This window comes from Eurypyga helias, unplaced genomic scaffold (genome assembly GCF_000690775.1).
Source record: "Eurypyga helias isolate BGI_N326 unplaced genomic scaffold, ASM69077v1 scaffold12259, whole genome shotgun sequence".
In the NCBI taxonomy this organism is placed as follows: Eukaryota; Metazoa; Chordata; class Aves; order Eurypygiformes; family Eurypygidae; genus Eurypyga; species Eurypyga helias.
Window position 1 is genome coordinate 6,996 of NW_010271417.1, and position 22,084 is coordinate 29,079.

The 22,084-nt window shown below is 37.7% G+C and overlaps 1 protein-coding gene across 1 annotated transcript in view; it reads right to left on the reverse strand.

The window, feature by feature from the left end:
- COG6 (component of oligomeric golgi complex 6) overlaps positions 1-22,084 on the reverse strand; it is a gene marked incomplete at its 3' end in the record, with an annotated part of 34,505 nt that overhangs the window by 2,153 nt on the left and 10,268 nt on the right. Inside the window, exons 5-11 of the mRNA XM_010158810.1 lie at positions 15,822-15,933; positions 13,738-13,820; positions 13,427-13,497; positions 12,143-12,236; positions 8,229-8,357; positions 8,026-8,117; positions 3,620-3,684 (exon numbers count right to left, since the gene is read on the reverse strand). Of these exons, the coding sequence (XP_010157112.1) occupies positions 3,620-3,684; positions 8,026-8,117; positions 8,229-8,357; positions 12,143-12,236; positions 13,427-13,497; positions 13,738-13,820; positions 15,822-15,933 (646 nt within the window). The remainder of the gene's footprint in view (positions 1-3,619; positions 3,685-8,025; positions 8,118-8,228; positions 8,358-12,142; positions 12,237-13,426; positions 13,498-13,737; positions 13,821-15,821; positions 15,934-22,084) is intronic.

Below are 22,084 nucleotides of genomic sequence, written 5' to 3' on the forward strand. Positions count from 1 at the left end.
TCGTTATTGAAAATTTCAAAATAATGATGAAATCATATGATGGATTAACACCAGCGCATAACAGAATGCTCCCCAACACTGAATATCAGGAACAGCTGCAAAGCTGCAAAATCCCTAAACTGCAACAGTTGATCACTGGCATCCTGCAGAATGCAGAACATACAAAGTATTAGGTATTTTTCCAAAAAGCTGAATTTCACCTGCATTAGTCTCTCCTTCACTTAAAGGAGAGATGATGTACCTCCTACCAGTATTTGATTAGATAACTCATGACAAGCTAAGTTGACCATTTATCTCAACCAGCAGATCCTGGCTACACAGACCAAAAGAGCGCTGACTGTCTTCATAGTTGGACAGTTGATGTCTTGTCTCCATGGCACACACGGTCTCAATCCACTCATAAAAAGCTGTCCCAGGGTCAATCTTTGGGCACTTACGAAGCAGTAACAGACAGTGATTTATCACTGCACTGTTTTCCCACGTGCCTGTGTGTGAAAGGGCTACACACACGACCAGCCGCCACCCGCTCCCCAAGTTATTTGTCTGCCGTTCAATGGAACCCGACGTGTAGCAGTGCCGCCTTCTCAGAGCCAGCCCCAGGGTGAATTAACTAAGATTATGCTTCCTCAACCCCCTCCCTTTGCATCTAAGTCAGAGACCAAAAACGAAGAACGACTTCTAACTCTTATTCGCAATGCTTAGTACGCAAAGTTAAATTCAACACACAGGCTGAACTTTCCTCTTCAGTTCACACAGATACTTGCATATGTATCTCCAGTGTTGGATAAAAAGACATTTGGGCATGGATACTAGGTACAGTCTAGGTAGAAGAAGAGGAAAATAAAACGCAGTAGCTAAAAATAAAGGAAACAATTAAGAAATAAAAAAGACAGAATAGACAAAAGGAAAGAAAGAAAACCCAAAACAAAATACTTTAGAGTTAAAGAAAAAAAAAAAAGAGAATTAAAAAAACAAATCAGGAAAAGAAGCATAGAGAAGCCTTCACTGCACAGGAGAATCAAAATTTGCAGGTGATTCAGCCTAACGTGCTCAGGGAAGTCCTGCACATAATGGCTCTTATCATTTCTTATTTCTATGCATCCTGTAGGCAGCTGACCTTAAAAGATGAGGACCTTAATTTAAATGATTCTTAGCATCCTCCTTCTCCCATCTGAAATGAGAGGCCTGTGGTAAGATCTACCACTAGTGAGTATCCAAGATTCACTTGGATGTCTAAATCACAAACCAACTATCAGTAAAAAAGGTCGACAATTTATACTGCATATAAGCATATTCCCCCTTCAAAAGTTATGAAGCTGTATCATATGGTACATTCACCCAGAGAGCCACCAGCCAGTAAAAAAATTCTACATAATTTTAAATATTTAAAAGTACTTGTGGAAATTCTATGACTAGGCTTTTATGGGGCTATTTTACACTTCATTATCAAGTCAAATCAAACAGGTTTTGATCAAATCAAACAGGTTTGCAAACATCAGCAGAAATCCACGACAAAGGCCGTATACCGTGGTGCCACACAACTACAACAAGTATTAGTAGTTGTTTAAAAGGTATTAAAAAGGGTCTTTTGCCTGAATTCAATGTAGTTATTTTCCTTATTGTGGACAATCCTTAGGAAGAACAACGTAATGCAGAAAATGCTCCTCCAAACCGTGCCTATTGCAGCTTGCAATTACCTAACTGCATTGCATAAAGGCTTTTCTGCTTGGGGGTTTGCAGGTTATTTTTCTGCTTTTTTTTGGAAACGATTTCCCCAGAGGAAACTAAGCACTGCATATTTTACGTTGGGAAGTCTAGACTGGCAGTGAATTAACATAAGTTGCATTCCATTAGCATACAGAATAGAATGGGAATTCTTTAATTGTTCTTTTTAGTTTTATTTATTTTTATTAGCATAGTAACTAACTACCAACACTATTTCAGGGGATATTTCTACAGACAGCAGCAGCAGACCAGTGTAAAGAGTTTGGCAATCAAAACAGAAGGCATTCTGTACCAAACTCTAGAAATTACAAAGTACTCAAATCAAGACCAAAATTTCAACTTACACAAAGGTTTGATTCTATCCCTAATCAGTTTGTTGGAATGCATGGAAATACTGAACACAAACATCAGCATTCCGTATTGACAGAACTATAGCATGCAAGAACACAGAAACCAAGGAAAATGTCTTAAAAAAAAGGTCTAACATGACAGGTGTATTTCAAGAGGTCAGAAACTAAAGGCTGTGAAAGATGATCATAGTCCTATGGCAACAAGCAGAAACTGAAACACATGAAGTTCTGTCTGAACAGCAGGAAGCACATTTTTACTGTGAGGGTGACTGAGCATTGGCATAAGATGCCCAGAGAGGCTTTGGAGTCTCCATCCTTGGAGGTATTCAAAAACCATCTGGATGCAATCCTGGTCACCCTGGTGTACCTAGGTGGCCTGGCATCAGCAGGGAGTTTGGATCAGATGACCTCCAGAGGTTCGTGCCAACCTCAAGCCTCTGTGATTCTGTGACATTTTAAATGGCACTTTCTTGATTTTCACCTCTCTTCAGACATTAGCTCTTTCTTATCAGGAATTTACCTATAGTATTCAGAAACTACCTGTTAGCATTTGACACTGAAAACTGGATATAACTGTTACAGCTACAGCATCCCAAGAGAAAGTTGTTACAGTAGTATTTAGTACAGCAGATTTTACTTTAAGAACACTTGGATTTACACAATACATGGTCAGGCAATAACTGGTATCAGCTTCAGCACCTTGATTATTTTATTATGTGCTTATGCGAAGCACATCCAATGAATAAGACAGTCAATCACTTGATGAATTATTATTAATGATTTCTATCAAATGGGTCCACTAAACTAAAAAGGCAACTGTGGAGGGATGCAACAGAAATACAGCAAATCATGGTAGCAGAAAGATGGTAAGTAGGAAACAATTTTTCATGGTCTCTTCCAAGACAAGAGCTGGAGTTATTAAACAGAAGAAAACCAAAAGATGCTGGCTTTTCACAGAGCATACAGTTCAGCTGTGTGCTTCCCTCATGTTGTGGACACCAACGTTTTATATCAACCTGACATATTCATCCACGAAAAATCTACTGACGTCTATTAAATACAAAGACAGTAGCTACGGCTCAGTAAGTCCTCAGTACATCCGCAAACAGGTGAGGAAAACTATTCTACAGAAGTATCATGACAACTGCATAACCTGTCAACTCCTCCCTAAGCATATGCTATTGATCACTATAAAAAACAGGGTAGTAAATAAAATTGATTTTTCGTTTGACTCACTACTGCCATTCCTATATGCTTATCCCAAAGCTGTGGTTTTGTACATAAGCACTTCCGAACTTAGGAAAAGTACAACAAAATCAAGACACAGATTTAGTATCCTAGTTTCTCTCACTATATGACTACTTAAACCAGATTACCTATGAACTATTGAATCTTTGATTTTGAAGGGTTTTATGATTCTCCAAGTTGAGAATCTAACTCTTAACCAAGGGCAATGAAAATATATTGTAGAGATGGGGACACAGGTTCTGGAAAAATGTGACAGAAAAATATTTATACTTAGAATACTAAGGAAAACAAAATACCTTCAGAGGCCTGCAGACACCTTCTGTGATGTGCCCAACTACTTCTTGAATATTTTCTTCCACACCTACAGTTAATGCAAACACATGCTAAGATTATGCAAATGTAATTCTCTTTTCTTCAAGACTATAAAACAAATAAACACATGTAGGAGCTACTCCTCCATAAAAACCATTATGAACTGCATGTTCTTTCCTCCAGATGACTAGTTTACACCTCCACTGAACTTCAAATCTAGCCACTAAGAAATAGCTGCATGACAAAACAGAGTCCTGGAGAGTCATCACCTTATGCTATGCAATTGTTTCCTGGCATAACACAGTGCCTGGAGATTTGAGGGAAAAAGACTAAGGGGAAGAATAAATGATCTAGCAAGAAACTGTCACAGTAAGGCTCAATATTAGAGCTTTGTGAAATTAAACAGGAAAAAGAAATAAAATAAGGCCACTGAGATGCTGAAGGAGCAACAGCACACACCATGTGGAAAGGCCTGAGCCGTACATACGTGTGTCTGTCAGCGTTCAGCACTGACGTGCTCAGGGCACTGTTACAAATTAATTCACATATGTACCTCCACATTGCTATTTGCTGCAGCATTAGCAAATGCTTCCTCCCCAGCAGCAACTGAAACTCATCTTTCCCAGAACTACATACAAAAGAGAATATTGCTCTGTCTTATCATGGAGCAAAAATGAATTGTTGCATGGCAACCAGCACTGTCATAAATCAATCAAACTGAAAGCAACAGATCTTCAAGCTCTCACTTCTGTAACAACTCGGAATAGATTTATGGAGAACGCAATACTTTAATTCTAATTTAAAACTTGTCAACAGGAGTTCATCTTCAGACGGGACCCATGCAATGCACAGTAAACAAACTGACTGTGACATGTGACAGAAACCAGGTGACCTGAAGCTTCGTTTTGCAGATCTTGGTTCAGACTAAAAGAGATTACCTCTGAGAGTAAAAATTAGATCAGATCAGAGATCTGTGTCAATGCCTTTTTACATCAAGATACATGAAAAGCTACATAAGCAGAAAGAACTGAATTCAGTGTCATGGCTGTAAGAGTGTCAGCATAATAAACTGGCAAGGTAATAAAATTATGTTTATATATTTGAATATTGATATCAAGGAAGAAAGCAAGACTGCAAACCACAAGATGTATGGTCTGTTATGTAACTCTTAGCTCCCACATACACCCTAAAAATTTACACATTTTTTAGTAGGAACAGTCACACTTTTACTGTTCATCAATATAACAAGCACCTAGCACATATTTGCCATAGTGTATCTAGACCAGATTGACTTCACAACAAGTTCTTGGGTATGAAAGTTTTAGCTGCAAAAATATACAAGTTCAAATATCAAAGGACATGGAATTACAATCTTGATATATAGCATGCTCGTGCCTTCACATTATTTTCATGTCCAATTAGAATATTTTATATTCAGCAAACAGTAAAAAGAAATCTTTCAACACAGTGGGTTATATAACAGTTGCAAGTACTAGTACATCACACTGACACAAAAGAATTACAGAATAAACAATTCTTAGAGACCCAAAATTACTTTGAGAAAGCAGTCCATTACTGAAGATATGCTTCTGGCTGCCTGCTATACCACATACCACCGTTCTCTGTGTATCCTTCTATAAGGAAGAGACCTTTCTTGGACTTCATTTGGCTTCTGCTTTCCAGCTGGGTTCCTGTACCTCAATGAAAAATGGGTTTCTCCTGAAACTCTTAAACAGAATGCCTACAATTCTCCCTTCCTTTGAAGTGCAAGATCTCTGTGAGACTGGAAGTCTCCTGTTAACAGAATACCCAAGCTCCAAAGAAGACAACCAGATGCTTTATGCTCTTCCAATACAATGCAAAACAGTTAAACTTTTCTGAATGTGTTTTCAGCGCTTAAAATGTTAATAGCATTTTTAGTTGGATTAATTTTAAACAGTTAACAATTTAATATTTTAAAACTTTTAAAAAGCTATTCCTGAATACTTGATTACAGGCTACGTAGTTTGTTCTCCTTAAAGTAAAAACTTGGATGGGAACAATTCTCCGAAAACGTGGCGTTCGCACAATTTTTCTTCTACTGGGACTAAATCCACCCCTATCTCACACACAGCTATACATGTGGCTTCCCCCCCTTCCTTTTTTTTTTTTTTTTAATGAGATGGGAAGTTTTTGTGTAGCTGCTATTTACCACGTTCTCCATAGTCCTGAAATTACACAGAGCTTATAGGAGAATTTAAATAGAAATCTGAACTCAGACAGATGTATGAATTAAAATAATAAAACCAGTTCTATCTGCAAAAAGAAATTAAAGTTAAAACATGTGACTGACCTATAACCTTAGACCCCCAGTTAAGGTGTCTTATCTATAGCAGTTGCTTGGAATCCCTCTATAGGGAACACAAAAAAACCCCAAACAATTGTGATGAAAGTCTCCAGAAATGTCTACATTAGATCTAACTTTTGTTGGGAAGATCTGCCCTCTGGAGACGCAAATCTCTGACATTATCTGTAACTGCAAATAAAAAAGATGCCCACTTTTAAGCGAAAGTGGCTAAGTGAAATTAACTCAATCTCTGCTGCAGCCTGTGGCAGCAGACACCTGAAGACCATATGACAGCACAGGGGATTCAACTCAGTACCACAGACTCTGTGCTGACTGATTAAACACTACCAACTCAGGATCTGTATTTATATAAAGCATATAATGTCAAGGTACTTCATAAGGCTGCACTTCCCATAAATGGTTCTTGTTAAACCCAGTGGAATCCCATTAAGTACTGTTTTGCCTTACAGATCTTATCGCTTAATGATCCATGTCTTCAAAAAAGCTTCCCAAAGATGCAGAGGAACAGTAAACGGACAGCACCTCCTAGCATGAAGCTAAGAATCACTCTCTACATTTCTTGAAAACTACGCATCAGTAATGTCAAAACTATTCCTGGAGAGCTTAGGAAAACGTATTTTTACTTCAGACAGAAATGTTGAATCTCTTGTTTATACTAGTTTATTGGGAAATAAGCTTTCGCCTGGTGTTTTTTTTTTAAAAATATTCCCCAAAATATTTATATTCTCTGTATTCTCAAGTAGTTTACTCTGAACTACGGCTTAAATGCTCTGGATATATCTAATCATGTGGTTACAGCACCCCAGCCTGATGTCCTGACAGAAGGCCAAGGATTTAATAGTTAAATAAAGCACTGCACAAAGAGTTGGGAGAATTTCTGAACAGAATGCAGGCCTGGGGCAGCAGCAGCCCAGCCTAGAGCACAACCAGATACAGTAACATCTTCCATGAGGCCAACTTCTCCTTAAAGACTCCTCGATTTCAGCAGAACCATCAGAGAGTCACCTACAAAAACCTGCCATGTCTTTATCACAACACCACCGTGAGGCCTGCTTTCCTGTCTCCCTGACACACTGTCAGTAAATACTAAATTCACTTCTACAGGATGCTGTAACTGTAGTTACAAAACATTTCTTCAGTTTAATTTACAACAGTTTCTAAAGAGCCTCCTTGCTCATATACTGTTAATTAGGAAAGCCAATTAATACTTTCAGCAGTAAGGAAAATGAGAATGCATATCCACTTTAAATCCCAGTGCAGGCCTCAATTGAGATGTACAGTCTGAAGAGCTCACAATATACAGATCAAACATAAGTTCTTACAACAAGTGTTTTAGAACTGAGTAGACATGCTTAATTAAGTAAACAAGTCTTTGGTTGAAGCTATGGAGGCAAAACATACTACGGCTTCTACAGGATAAAGGTCTTTAAAGTACAGGTCCAATGGACTTAGAGCAAAAGTGCTCAAGAATGAGCATGAGAATCTGTAGTTCTGTTAATGAAGGAGAGCTTTGATATTAAAAAGCATCACATGCCTATGATCGGCCTACTTTGACCTCCGTAAACCTATAATGATACGCTACATGACAGAAGAAAATTCCATTTTATTTGTACCATAGCAGGAAGACAGTTATGGAAAGAAGGAATTGTATTTTAAAAACACAGTAAACAAAGGAGCAAGGCATCACAGGAATCCTCAACATACCAATAAGAAACCCTATGACAATGTTTTCAGAAGTACGTATTCATATAGATTACAGTCTTTGAACTCTCAACTACATTCTAAAATGTTCCTTTATAAGTTCAGTGTAAATCTATTACAAGCACAGTAAAATGAAAAGAGTGCATTTTGAAATACTCTTCTTTGTTAACGGCTTTCTTCTAGCAAAATGCATCTGCCAACTATTCTGAAATTATCTCCAGGAAAATCTAAGCTCAGACTCTCATAACTGAAGCCCAGCCTAAGAAATTAATCACACTTTCTGACTTATCACAGGCTTACTTTTTATCACTTCCCTATTTATGTTTTAAAATCTAGTACTACCTTGAATAGTTACAAGCTTTAACATAGCTTCTAGATGTTCTTTTTCAGAAGCTGTAGCTTGATGCAACCAGGCCAGCATGTCTCCTACGTACCTAAGTAAAACAGAAATTTCAGTGTAAAACATCAGCTTACGGGGTCGAGGACTCAAAGTGCCAACAGGCAAAAGAAGGATTACTTCATATACGTTCTTGCTAGTACTGTACCTCAGAGGATCATGGGAGTGCATTTCAATAGGGCGCGGAGTACCTCCCAGGCCTCCTCTAGTAAGGGCATCTATAAAGCCACGGACTACAGCACTCCTCCTAGCTGTTCCAAACTCATCCAATGTGTACCTGTTATTGAAACATGAAAATGGGTAAAACAAAACAGTTCACCTCATTGCAGTTTATTAGCTCAGCTTTACAGTTAATGAGTAACCATTTTTGTAGTTCTAGAAATCTTGCATCAATGCTTCTACTATGAAGAATTCAATACCCTCTGATTTTCTAGACTCCTCTACAGAGATATTGCAGATAACTTTTCCTTGACCCTCCCATTCTCTTACCACACACAAATAAATAAATAAATGGAAATTCAACTCGTAACATTTTTGTACATGATGTACTGACAAGTCTTGGATTCCTCTTCACAGGCAGTCCAGCTGACTGACAGAAGCAACAACTTACTGCACTGCAACACAAGGCTTTCTCCTTTTTCTAGGCTACCACATGATTAGCAGTAAAAAAGTCATTTTCATTTGATAGCCTATCACTGGTTTTAATCAAATGAGTCTTAGTTAGATATTTAATAGAAGGACTAGTACAGCTCAGGGTATATAATCTCAAATGGCTTGCTGGTAGCAGAGGAGGTACCAAGAACACACTCCAAAAACGACAGCTTGTTTTTTGGAGCTGGCTACCTTCCTGTTAGGGCTGAAGCACAGCAGCAAGTGAAGCATGGGAAATGAACACTGCTAGCATCCGTTACGTCTGCTTAGAAAGAGGATTTTTGTAAGCCATGGAAGACTTCTATTTTTTTGAAAAAAAATTAAGCATTTTGAACAAAACATAAATTACGAAGGCGAAAAAGCAAATACACATGATAGTTTATTTTTCCCAATGTTACTGAAGAAATGCCAGAGAGTAAGCATGGCGTCGCGTACCAATGACACCCAGCAGTTGAACAGATATAAAAATAATAGTAATAAAAAGCATGTTACTCACTGACTAAAGTTAACTGAGTACTGCATTCACAATTAACAGATGTGGAAAACAAAACATGAAACAAAACAATAAACTGTTTTAAATATGTACCAAGTTCAATTACATTTCTATTATGCTATAAAATGTCCAAGGAAACTTTCAGTTTTGCCCTTTTCAACTTTATTATTTGAGAGGGGAAAAAAGCACACTGAAGAACCTAAAAATGTCTGGTTTTATCTTTTTCTTCATACACTGTACTTGTTAACTCAGAGTGCAAATATCTGCAATTAAAAAAAAGTCTAATGAAAAAAAGTCTTTAATAAATTACAAGAATTATGCAATTAAAATCAGGGGAAATCTGGGATCTACCAAACAGCCACAGTCCAGGAGCAGCATCTTTGCAGTGAAAATCCTCAAGTGTTTGTAGAACCCAGCTAAGCTTTTCCCCCCACCTCCAACAAACAGCTATATAATAATCATTAAAAATACAGCAGCTAAACAGATCTTGTGATCTTACATTAGTTTTGAAAACAGCATTTAACAATGATAATTCTATTTTATAAAGAAAACTACTCATTTTCCTTTTGCTCTGAGTAGAACAGGTTATAACTATTACATATTTCTGCATCTTAAAAAATTCAGTCATAACTATTACTTACACTAGAAACACGGTGTTTACTACTATGTTATTACACATACTCCTGTTAGGGGAAGAAAATAACAACTTTTCAACCCCGCTTCAATTTCTTAAAAACCCAGTATAAAGTAATAAGCACTGCGAGGAGAGGACGGAGGTGGTGAAAATGCTTAGAAAACCAGAGTGGATGATGGAAGGGGAACACTGCTCTGAGTTATGACTCCGGGTATATTCTACAAAACAGTTTGATTTTTCTGTTAGAACTGGGAAGCGAAATTTAAACTGAAAACTTTATTTCACATCCCTACTGACTGCAGCTCTCAAGTCCATCCATGATTCAATCTTTCTGCCACCTTAAGTTAAGACGACATAAGCGAATAGGAGAAAACAAGAATCTGTAGCTTTGGTTCTGAACTCCTGCCCTTCTCCATCTTACTCACTTTCACCCAATCAAATCGTAATCTTTATCAGACACAAGGGCAGTGATTTGGAGGAAAAGCGTTTCGTTCACACGGCAGTGCTTATATGCCTAAAACCAACATCAATTTTAAATTACTTCCTTCCGTGACATAATTTTTACATTTTAAACTACGCAGTTTTTTAGGTACTAAAGGTATACAAACATTTTTGGAAAGGAATAAACTAAATCTTGAGATTTCAAACGTAAAGCATCAGTACCGCAATTCTGACAATACTGCTGTAGCAAAGAGTTAAGCATGATAAACTATGATGAGACAAACATAAGGCTGCATCTTCTGCAGTAATGTTTACTTTTGCTTTTTGGCAGAAGAAAAGTCCTAAGTTTGGTAATATTACGACTGCTGTTTGTGAACAAGATGTCAGAAGAAAAGTAAAGTCTCTTTTGCAGATTCATTTTAAACTGGCCAGCTGTGGATTGATACAGAGATGTTGGGATGTTTTTCCTCCACAGACATTATGAAAGCAAAAGAACAGGTTTAAGTTTGAAAGTAACATAATTTAACAAGTATTTATTACATCAAACATAAACTGTATCTATAAAGAACCCTATAAAACCTTGTGAACATTGTTGTGACTGATCCTTTGCAGGTCTGAAAGAGGGCCTGGAGGACAGAGCGCCAGAAAGGACTGCAAAGCACCACATGCAATAGTTGAGAAGGTCGTTGAGCGATACCACCTCTCACATTAACGAGCAGAACTGACCAAGCATGTCGAGATGTGCATGCTCTCTCTCATACTGACATGATTTTTAAAGGTCCACTTAGATTCATAGAATCATTTAGGTTAGAAAAGACTTTTAGGATCATCACGTCCAACTCTTAACTTGGCACTACCAAGTCCACCACCAAACCATGTCCCTAAGCACCTCCCCCACACGTCTTTTAAATCCCTGCATGGGATGATGACTCCACCATCTCCCTGGGCAGCCTGTTGCAATGCCTAACCCTGATAACCCTTTCAGTGAAGAAGTTTTCCTAATACCTAATCTAAACCTCCCCTGGAGCAACCTGAGGCCACTTGCATGTATTTTCTGTGAAGAGCTCCATGGAGATTTACAGTGTCACATACCTACACCATCTCTTAAAGACAAGGCTAGCCTTTGAAAGGCTGCCTAGTCCTCTACTGTCCTGGATGTCTGAGGCTAGAAGTAATTTGCAGTAGTTGCAAAACAAAATGAATGCATTAAAAAAAAAAAAACCCAAACACAAAAAAACAAACAAAAAAACCCCACCAACAACTCACACTAAAAAGCAAAGTAGTATGAAGAATACCTCTTCAAGTATAGTCATCCCAAGAAAAACAGTTCTTACAGTGCCACCTCGTGGTTAAGTTGCCTCTACTAAGTACCATTCCATTTATGTTCAGTCCCTTCAGCAAACTCTGAACAAGACCTAAACAGCAGTGTATTTTATTTATATATATTTAAGTACCCCTACGCTTTAGAGGCCCATATGTAGTAGACTGTTTTGAATAGATTACTATACAACTCATAATGGAAGATATTCCTACTACCAGAAGCACTTCAGCAAAAGCTAATTAGCCTTTATCAATTTTTTACTTTCAGAATTTACGTAAGACGATCACATGCTTTGATCAGCATTTTTTTCTTCAGAAAAGCCCTACAATGACAGCAGCAGAAATTCACAATTCATTCAGTCAAAAAGACTTCTGAAATTTAAAGAAGTTGAATATGATTTATTTTAATCTGACACAGAACTGAATTGCCACCATCCCTGACACTGCAATTCACGACCACCTTTAAATTTTATAGGCTGGAAATCCTAATTTCTGTTAAAGATAATCACGAACGTTTACTTACTTATACAAGACAGGTCTATCTTGTAAGGCTTCCATGGCTTGAGCGAGAACTGGAGAAATGTCACACGATTCTTGTGTCAAAGTCCTGCATTCATCTATAAAATACCAACACAGATAAAAGCGCATTATTTACACTGTAATACCTTTCTAACAAGCTGTCAACCATGAAAATGAGTTAAGAACTCAAAGGTTTTTGATTTTGAATTGAAGCCTTCAGAATATGCTACCTGGCCTAGTTCATGTTAAAGTAATTATACTCCCTCATAAGCAGTATTTCACTGTAAGAAGGATGTCCATCACAAATTTCAACAATAATAAAAATTAAAGGAAACCTAGTATCTGTTGGCACCCATGTACAAATGTTAACTCATTCAACCATCAGAATCCTGTCAGGCTCCTTTATAACTGTTTACCACATTCCAGGTAAACTATTAAGAAAAAAGGGAGCAAGTATTCAAGCAAGCTGTGGGTTTGTTTTGTTGTTTGGTGCTTTTTTCTTTTCCTACTTAACCAAATCTATAAAATCTTGTATATTCCATGTAAGAATGTGAAAATCATATGAACTATACCAAACATTGGCGCAAAAATTATGAATTTTCATTGGAGTGGAACAACAACAGTTATCTGAGGTTTCGGCATCCACCGGAGAACAGCTAACGAATATCGTATCACAGTGTACCAGCTTTTTTTTTTTTTTTTTTTTTAAAAACACAAATCTTCCTGTCAGTGTCTTTGGCGAAGAGAAAAGTAATAAATAAGCATCTGCATCTTACACCACCGAGATGTTACATCGAACACTGATGCTTGAATACAGAGTACATATGCAAAATAATAATGGTCTACTATCATTCAAAAGAGCATCCTGATAAAATAAGGTTGGGTGGGGGTCTTTTTTAATTTTTTAGAGGTAATAAGCCACTCTCCCACTAATCTAGATCTTGCTACCAAATTGTCAAAGCCAACAACTTCCATGTTACCTCCAAGAAAATGAAATGCAATACACTTAATTTGCTTAGACTACCAAACTCTAGTTGATTTCTCTGTAAAAAAATAATCTAAAAATACAAATAAATAATACACTTTTACAAACAGAGATGAGATTGGCCCCAAAAAAAGAGAGCCTCCAATTAATTATTTGGTTCACAACAAATTTTTCACAAAGAAGGAAATGCTAAGCCTTGTTTATGAATCTTGGGAAGGGTTTTTGCTGAGTTCAATCCACATCAAGGAATTAAAGGAATCATCATAATAATATTCATAAACATAAAAACATTCTTAGTCCTACTTTGAGTCCATCTGTAAAGTCGTTCATAAGATGTCTCTTGCAGTAAAGCCATCTGTTCCATGATTTCCAAGCTACAAGACAAAAGGATGCTATTTACAAATACTATTTTAGGTAGTACAAGAAAGCCCATAAGCAAATCAAATAAAACTCAGCGTTTTTAAAATAATGAAAATTTAAAATTATGTTACTATAATTTGGGTTTTTTTGTGAAATACTCTGTATAGTCACATGAAGTAAAGAATGAGAACGTGCAGTAACTTCGGCTTTTAATTAGTAAATGGTTATCTTGCTCTCATTTAAGTAGCACTCACCCTGCCCTTTGCTGATTTGTCCGGAGGAGAATCTTCACATCATCGTGAATTTGCTTTACTCTTCCCAAAGCCTTGAAAAAATCCTAAATCAATTAAAAAGAATAAAAAATAATAGCAGTGTTTAAAAGCAGCAATTTCTCATTTAAATCTCTAGCACTCTATACTCCCTGTTTAATTTCATATTTATGTTCTTTGCAGGTTTGTGTTGCAACTGCTGCCTTTAAAATACAAGACCTCCTCCACCACCTCTCACCTTTCATTCCGCCTTAAGAACCTTAAGATTTTTTTCTTTCCCACTGCATCAAGCCTTTCTTCCACAACAAAAAATAAAAAAATAAATTAATAGCAGCAAAGATACGTGTTTAACCTGTCTTTTATGTAGCATATGTGTCCTTTACATTTATTAGTTAAGACTTCAGAAAGATTTTGAAGACATTACTATGCGTTCCATCATCTTTTCAGCATTAACGTTTGTGACTAAAGAGCAAACTGAAACATGATAAAGTACAATGATTACAAGTTGATATTATTTGGTTTCATATAATGAGGTAACAATTTCAAAGAAAAATCAAACATTTGCAATAGACTAGAGCAAGGTTTTCCAGGACCATCTTTCTCCCCCTTGAATTAACTCAGCTGCAGAAGCGAAGGAAAAAACAGAAAAAAACAAACTAGAAGACACAGACATATGGCCAAAAAAGTTATTTTGTTCTTGTTTTAGAAAGCAAATGGAAATTCACTAGTATTTTCAAACACGTCGTATTATGAAATCATCTTTCAAATGTCATGGAGGAGACCAGCTAATTCAGTGGTAACTGTTTTATCTTCTGTGACTTGAACACAGTCTGCCTCAGGAAAGTAGTTTCACTCTGGCTCAAGTCACATAAAAATATACATATTCTAAGTGAAGTAGGACACTGATTTAACCTACTGCCTTTCATCAACTGTGTTGAAGATCATGTTTATAAAAACCCACATCACTCTTCCAGCATTAAAAATTGCTAAAAACCTCAGCCTGACTAAAAACATTCTAAGCACACTGGTTGATTCCACCATCGAGGAAAAGCACAGATGTGATTTTACTGGCCTGCCAATTCAGTCACCCAACTACGACTGTATCTCAGTTACTTCTGCACATTTTTTAGACAGATCAAAGTATCACAGGGACCAATCCTCGACCTGCTGCAAACCAAACACTAAATAAACAGCACAGCATCGCTGTCACTGCTCCCTGCAATATGTGCTTTTTGGACACCTGAATGTTCTTTCATGGTAATAGTCGGTAGAAAAGCACGCGGCAATTACTCAAGCGCACAATCATTTAACACATTCCGTTCGTGCTTTCATTAGCACTGTTTATGGTTATCTGTTCCATGTCCTTAGTAACGCTTTAACTCCAAACAGGATGCCTGTGGAAATGAGATAGTACATCTCAGCAGGTAGTCTACCTTTAAGTGAAGGTTTCTATGCAATAACAATAATAAAAATCTATTATGTGTACTCAATTCTCACATTATTCAGTCCGCATTTACTGCGGAACAATATGCCTTCTTATTCAAACCATAAACATATTCACAAACTTGTTTCGGAAGGTGGCTAAAAGTGAATCAGCACCTAATACCTTCATCAACCCAATAATAACGAGGCAAAGTCTCAGCTTGTATAGTTTCAAGGCACTGAGTACCTATATACATGCATATGCAAATTACACACAGGTAGCACCGCATACTGCTGAAGCGCTGCAAATTCCTCATTTGCTTCATTTGAGTGTGATGAAGTTTTAAAATATCTTCACTGAAAATTCAGACTTTAGAAAGCTCTTTTTGAAACGTAGAACCACACGACACCTCATTTGCCCCTTAAACTCATCAAGCAATCTACAGTTTAATGTTGATTTTCTTTCTTGTTACTTGAATCTTTCATTTCACATTCCGAACTCATCGGAAATACACCCTTCTGTTAAAAGGTACATTCCTCCATAAAAAATTAAATTACAAACTGATAATTAAGATCTCATGTACAATTTAGCTATGATGTTTCTACATTTTAGTTCAAGGCAAAGCTTTTCACATCCATTGAGCTACCTCAGTAATTGGCTCATCTTTCGTGCCTCGAAGGAGGTTCATTTCATCCGGTGTCAGTTGGAATTTTGCTAAAAATGCATCTGCAACTTGTGCTTTCATCTCTAGTCTCTGACTGTAATAAAACAAAGTGAAGAGGACATTACCTTTTTATGCTTCTCTCAGATTTATTTTGCATATTCATACTTTTGGAAAACAAAATTAGCATTAGAAACCAGTGTTATTAAATTCTAATAGTGCATTCTTGCTACCAAACACGTGTTGCAACTTCACATACAATTTTCTATTAAGCTTACTTAGATTACCAAGTAAAAACAATATAAAGTTAATGCACTTGAAAACTAGTAAGTTCTTTTTAAAAAATATTCCTTTAGCATTTTTACCACAGGCTATCTAATCCAGACAGTTTGTGCTTGTACAGTTGTAATGCTTGCACTTATTTCCTTACAACTTCATCAAGGGAAGAATGGGGTTTCAGCTCACGTTTTCAGAGACATACAAAAAACTAGAGCCCATAGTGAGAAAACGATCATTAGATTTAATCTACTTTTCTGTAGGGCGGATCCAATTCTTTTAAATAACATACAGTTGGGACACAAATTGACTGATCTCATAAGCAATCAAAACGTAATGGCTAATTCTCTCGTGGATTACTCTCCCTGAAATAAGCACAGCAGGGATCTAACACGCCAACGCCATCTCGTGGGCAGCACCTTATTGCACACGTTTTGTCACACACCTCACAAGCACAGAACCCAAATGAATGTCATTTTATTCCACAGAAAGGGACTAGAACTCCTGTAGCAACAAAAAATTTGCTCAAACTATGCTTTGAGCACACAGCATTCCAGGAATTAGAAACTACTTTTTCAGGACATTGAGACGACACTAATTAGTTACTTGTAGAAGAATAAGGCTCAATTACTTTAAGACGATTTCAGCTTCCAATGTAATTACTGCAAGATAAATACGCTGTTATTATAGGCTGGGAAGACAGTCAAGTACACTTCTAATGCTGACTGCAATAATTAAATTTCCTTGCAAGATCAAAGCTTGAAAAGTAAGCTTTTATTTATTTACCCTTTCTCTACTATCCAACTAGTGTCTGGACTTCACTCAGATGAAGAAACACAAAAAAACCTGACTTCCCTTCTGTTGATATGGATGACCTTCCCATCCTGCAACTCTTTTAGAGATCAGATTAAATGGTTTGCAATTGTGTGTGCTCTGGCATACTAAACAGCGAGATGGACAGGGGAAATACAGAATTCATCAGTGTTTTAACAGTAAAATTTATGAAAATCAAAGAGGAAAGCAACCCAGTACTTGTAAGTTACACAGAAGACCCCTAAACAAAAAGGAAAACCAAAACCTCATGTGCCTTAATACCACACCTTCAACTGCTAAGCCAGGTTTCCCCAGGGTTCTATGCAAATGTGGTTATTTTGCCTTTACACTGACAGTTTTACAATGCTTAAAATCAATCTATTTAATTTTCTCTAAGTAAACTCTACAATTCAGGGTCTCCAGGAAGCTGTTTGTCAGGAAGGAAGGGGAGTGATGCAGGACAATTTTGTCCAACTCAACAGGCAATGACAGCAGATGCATCCATGAAAAATTATAGCACTTTCCAAGCAATCCTGTTGTAGCTCACTGCAAGTGAGGAGGAATAGGGAAGAAGTCTAAAAAGGGAGTGCATACACAGCTTGGAAACAAGAAAATGCAAGTACAGGAAGAAGGGAAAGGTATTTGGAAGAGAGGAGAGAAACTGAGCATCATCATCATGGTTTGGCAAGGAGGTGGAGTCAGTTTTCTAGCACAGGACAGAGCATGGGGAGAGGGAAATTTAGGGAAAAATGATAGTGCCAGAAGACTCTGGGGGAAGAGAGGGGAGATGTGCAAGGTGATGGGTCTGAAGGAATTGAAGCTGCCTTATCTTCTCTTTCAATAACCTGGAAGAACTAATCTAAATCTCTTTTATTGGGGTGAAGACACGCAAGACTATCCTCAAACCTAAACAGACCTGACACTATTTTTCAGCCCCACTGATACATTCTCTAATTCAGTCTACCACAGGCCTGTACTAAGGGACTGCTGGGTACTAAATTCTGTACCAGCATACCCCCTGTACTTATGGGGTGTGCCAGCACAGCGAGCTGCCAGGGGCAAGGGGGAAATGACTCAGAACAACTCAACTAGGGTATAAAAATAAAGGTCATTTCAATAGTCAGTTACAACAAATAATAATAATAAATATTAGGATCTTCCCCCCTCAATCCCCTCAAAAGCCTAGAGACGTACCACATAGCTACTCAAATTGAAAATCAGGCAAAGACACTTAAAATTTCACCCAATGATGGCGCTTTCAACAGCGCATTCCTGTTTCACGCCATTGTGCTGAGGAAGTCTAATCTATCAATGTCACCATCACTGGATTTGACTGAAACAACAGACAATGTCATCTAGTGAATTAACTTCATTTAATAGTTGCTTCGAGTCAGTCCTCTCATGAGGGAAATCTCAATTTAAAAATAAAACCACAGAGCTGAAAATACATACACTGGATTATCCCTCTCTTTAGGGAAAAGAAGGAAGGTAGGAAAGAGATTAGAAGATGTAAATGCAAAGCGCTCTGGTTTCAACTGAAACAAGATCTTCCATAAACACAGCAGCAGATGGACGTAGAGAAACTTCCCTGTTCTTTGAACTTGCATCTCTCTCGGGTGTATAAACTTAGAAGTGCTCTTAGAGAAGATGTCCTTTTACCGTATCTGCTGTTCTTCAGATTCTTTGAACACTTACTTTCACCAACCTGGGGGCAGGGTGAAGCTTGCTTTCAAGAAGTGCAATATACCAGGCAAAACAGTTTTTTAAGTTTGCTTTGCATACTTGTTGGAATTAGGGCTGTAGACTTTCAAAGAACAAGGACCAGAGTCAGGAACTGTACAAATAGCACGCTCCTTAGTCTGTGCCGGAATTCCGTGCCCCCTTCACTCCAGGGATTATAAAAATGAACAATGGCAGAAAAACTCACTAGTCAGTCTCTCTCTGCCTGCAAGTCCTCACGCTGCACGCTCTCCCTTTGGGGCTTTCCTGCTGCTACAGAGAACAAAGGTTCCAAACATCATGCTTTAAAGCCCTTCCCATCCCTGGCTGTGTCTTTGGCTAACGCCTGCCATGAATGCTCACTGACCCACCCTGTACACTCCCAGTAATTAATATTCATAAAACAGAGTCAATATAGCAAAACTCTAGCATAATGGCAAGTTCCACGATGTAAGCACCAGAAAACAACCTCGAGGGGGCAGCAACGTTTCATCTTGCTCAAGACAGTGATTCGGAAGTGGTGAGAAACACCTACCCTAAACCTAAAAGCATAAGAATTTTGATAAAGCCATTTCTTTTGGGCTCTTTACAAAGGGCATGGGATTTCAACAAGCTACTCAGTTTCAAAACCCAGGTTAGCCACCTCTGCTTATGCTGGCTGTGTAAGTTGCCTTGGTTATCAATCTGCACGAGAAAGTGATCCTATATCCTAGATGATGGATCAGGAATAAAACATGTGCAACACACCCTTGGCTTCTACCTGGCAGTGTACAGTATTAATGAGACCAATACATTTGCACAGGTATTTAGTCTTTTATATGTATGTATATTTCCTCAGACATAAGCTCACAGATATTTAACTAAATAACTTTAATCAAAGCAGGGAAATCGATTCAAATATCACCCAAGTTTGCTACAGTTATTTCACTGCAGTAAGTGCAATGCAAAACACAATGCAGGTAACAACAAAAGCTGGAGTAAAGCCATCTTACACCAACCCACAGCAGCCTGTATGTGTGCAGATATCAGGGCATTTCAAGACCCATCAGCCTTTCTGTAAATATAACCATTTCTAAACTGTCTTCAAAGTAAGTGGAGTACAGTAGAGGAAAGGCCATGCCGTGCCATTATCCCAAAGTTGAGTTTTTTATTCTTTTACCAAAAAGTTTTCCCTTCATAAAGGAACAAAACTAACAGATCATGGGAACACTGCACCGCTGCAAAGGGGGAAGTGCCATGCACTGGTAGACTTTGGAGCTTGGGTGGGGGACGGGACTCCAACAAAGAGCAATTTCCCCAGTTTTAATCGTTACCAGGGAGACAGAATTCTTCTGCAAGAGAACTCAAAAGGCTGGGAAAACCATGCACTTCATGCACTTTTCCCTTGAACCAAACACAAACGCGCACTGTTTGTTCGGATTATCACCTAGACAGCTCAAAAAATGAGGTGGAGGAGAAACTGGCTTTTCCAAAGTTTAATTTTATCTTGCCACCAAATACAGCATAAAAAGCTGCCAGCTTCCTTTACCTAGGACAAGTCATAGCAGCACATTCTGAAACGACTTTCACTTTGTGGTAACGAGGATTCAACACATTTTTAAAGCCTCAGAAAGATGGAGTATTACTAACTCATACAGAAATAACAACCACCTTTAACAGACACATAGGAATGTTTTTCAGCAGCAGAAGGAAAAATTATTTTTCTGTGATTTTTTTGCAGAAGGCAAACATACAAGAGTGTACAACAAAACATCTATGCACAAGTGTTAGGAAACCATCCTTAAGAATAAGTAGCAGGTGCAAAAATGCATTTGTAAATACTGAGAACAAGTGTTTTTATTCTACATTTTATCTGTCAAACGCAACTTTCATTAAAGAATAATTGAAAATACTGCAAGAAGGTATTCAGCGACCAATTCCATCACAGAATACAATTATGAAATGTTCTCCATTAAAAAATAGGAAGGCACAGAAAATCCTACTGAATTGTCTAACGCTCCCAGGACACAAGAAAATAGCAGTAATATTACAGAAAGCTTTAGTGAGACCTCATCTGGAAAACAGATCACAATCCTGATCATCTGTGTTCAAGAACAATGGACTCCCATTAGACCAGAGCCAGCAGGATTATCATGGGAATGGAGAATCTAATTTAAGAGAGGAGATGAGGGAAGCTCTTAAGATAAAGGACAAGATGAGAAAACAGCCAATTTATATGCAAGTATTAGGTTGGAAATTAAGGGAAGGCTTTTACTGGAAAGAACAAGCTTTTCAGGTAAGTATTCAAAGAATACCAATATGTACAAAATGCAAAAATAATTCAAATAGTTACACATTGACCAGTTGATGTGTTTATGAAAGCCATCATGTAAATGACAGCTGGCAGCAGGAGATGGACTTGAACTTAGAAGGTTTCTCCCATCTGTAATCCCTACCTAAAGACAGCCTGCAATGCTGCAGCCCTGCCATATAATACATTCTGCTCTAAAAATAAATAGGTAAAAATCAAAAAGACTAAGAAGTTAAGACCCACAGGATCTAACTCCACTGAAATGATTCAAAACTTGCCAAATAGACTACTAAACACTAGAAGAAAAAAGTTTATACACTGTAAATAAATTCATAGAATTCAGTCATCTTCTACTTACATGCCAATTGGGTTTCCTATAAACATCATTGGTATGTATCTACAGAACAGCCTGGATAAGCAATTTTAGCACACAAAACTTCAGAGCAATTGTGATATATATACTTACTAGGTACATCAGTGTTTAGCCACGGTTAAGGTACAAGATACGTCTTCTAACTTGTGAACAGAGATTAAGTATTAAGTTAAAAAGGAATGTGTTCCCAGCAAATACATTCTTTTCCATCTTGTAGAGGTGAGCTAGTGGCTACTGTTGTACAAAACCAACTGGTATCTTCAGCATACCTTTTATACATTCTGATATAAAGACATTTGAAAGGGGCCTGCTTAGTCTAGGTTCAAATTTGCCATCAAATTCAAAAATGTTGCCCAAGGCATGAAAATAACACACTGTTCTCTACATCCACCTGGAATAAGATCAGAACAAATGAGCTTCACCAGCAGCAAAAGGAGAACTAAATCAGATAGTAGGAAAACAATAAAGAACCAAAATCAATTTCCAGGGAACACCACAGGCTCTCTGTTCCTATGCTTTTCCTTTAGGAAAAGATTAGGCAAACATCAATCAGGAATGGTATCATGTAACTGGTTCTGTGCTTCTGATGAATGTTTCCCAACCGGCAAGACCATGCCTCATTTCATACTGATCAAGAGTACCTCATGCCTCAACAGAATACATGATTGTCAGGTAGAGAAGCGGGCAGGAAATAGGCCTTTGCACTTTTTCTGCTGGTAATGGCTAGAATGTGACAAATTGGGCCTTTTTTTCTTTCAGATCCATTTTAGCTGTTTT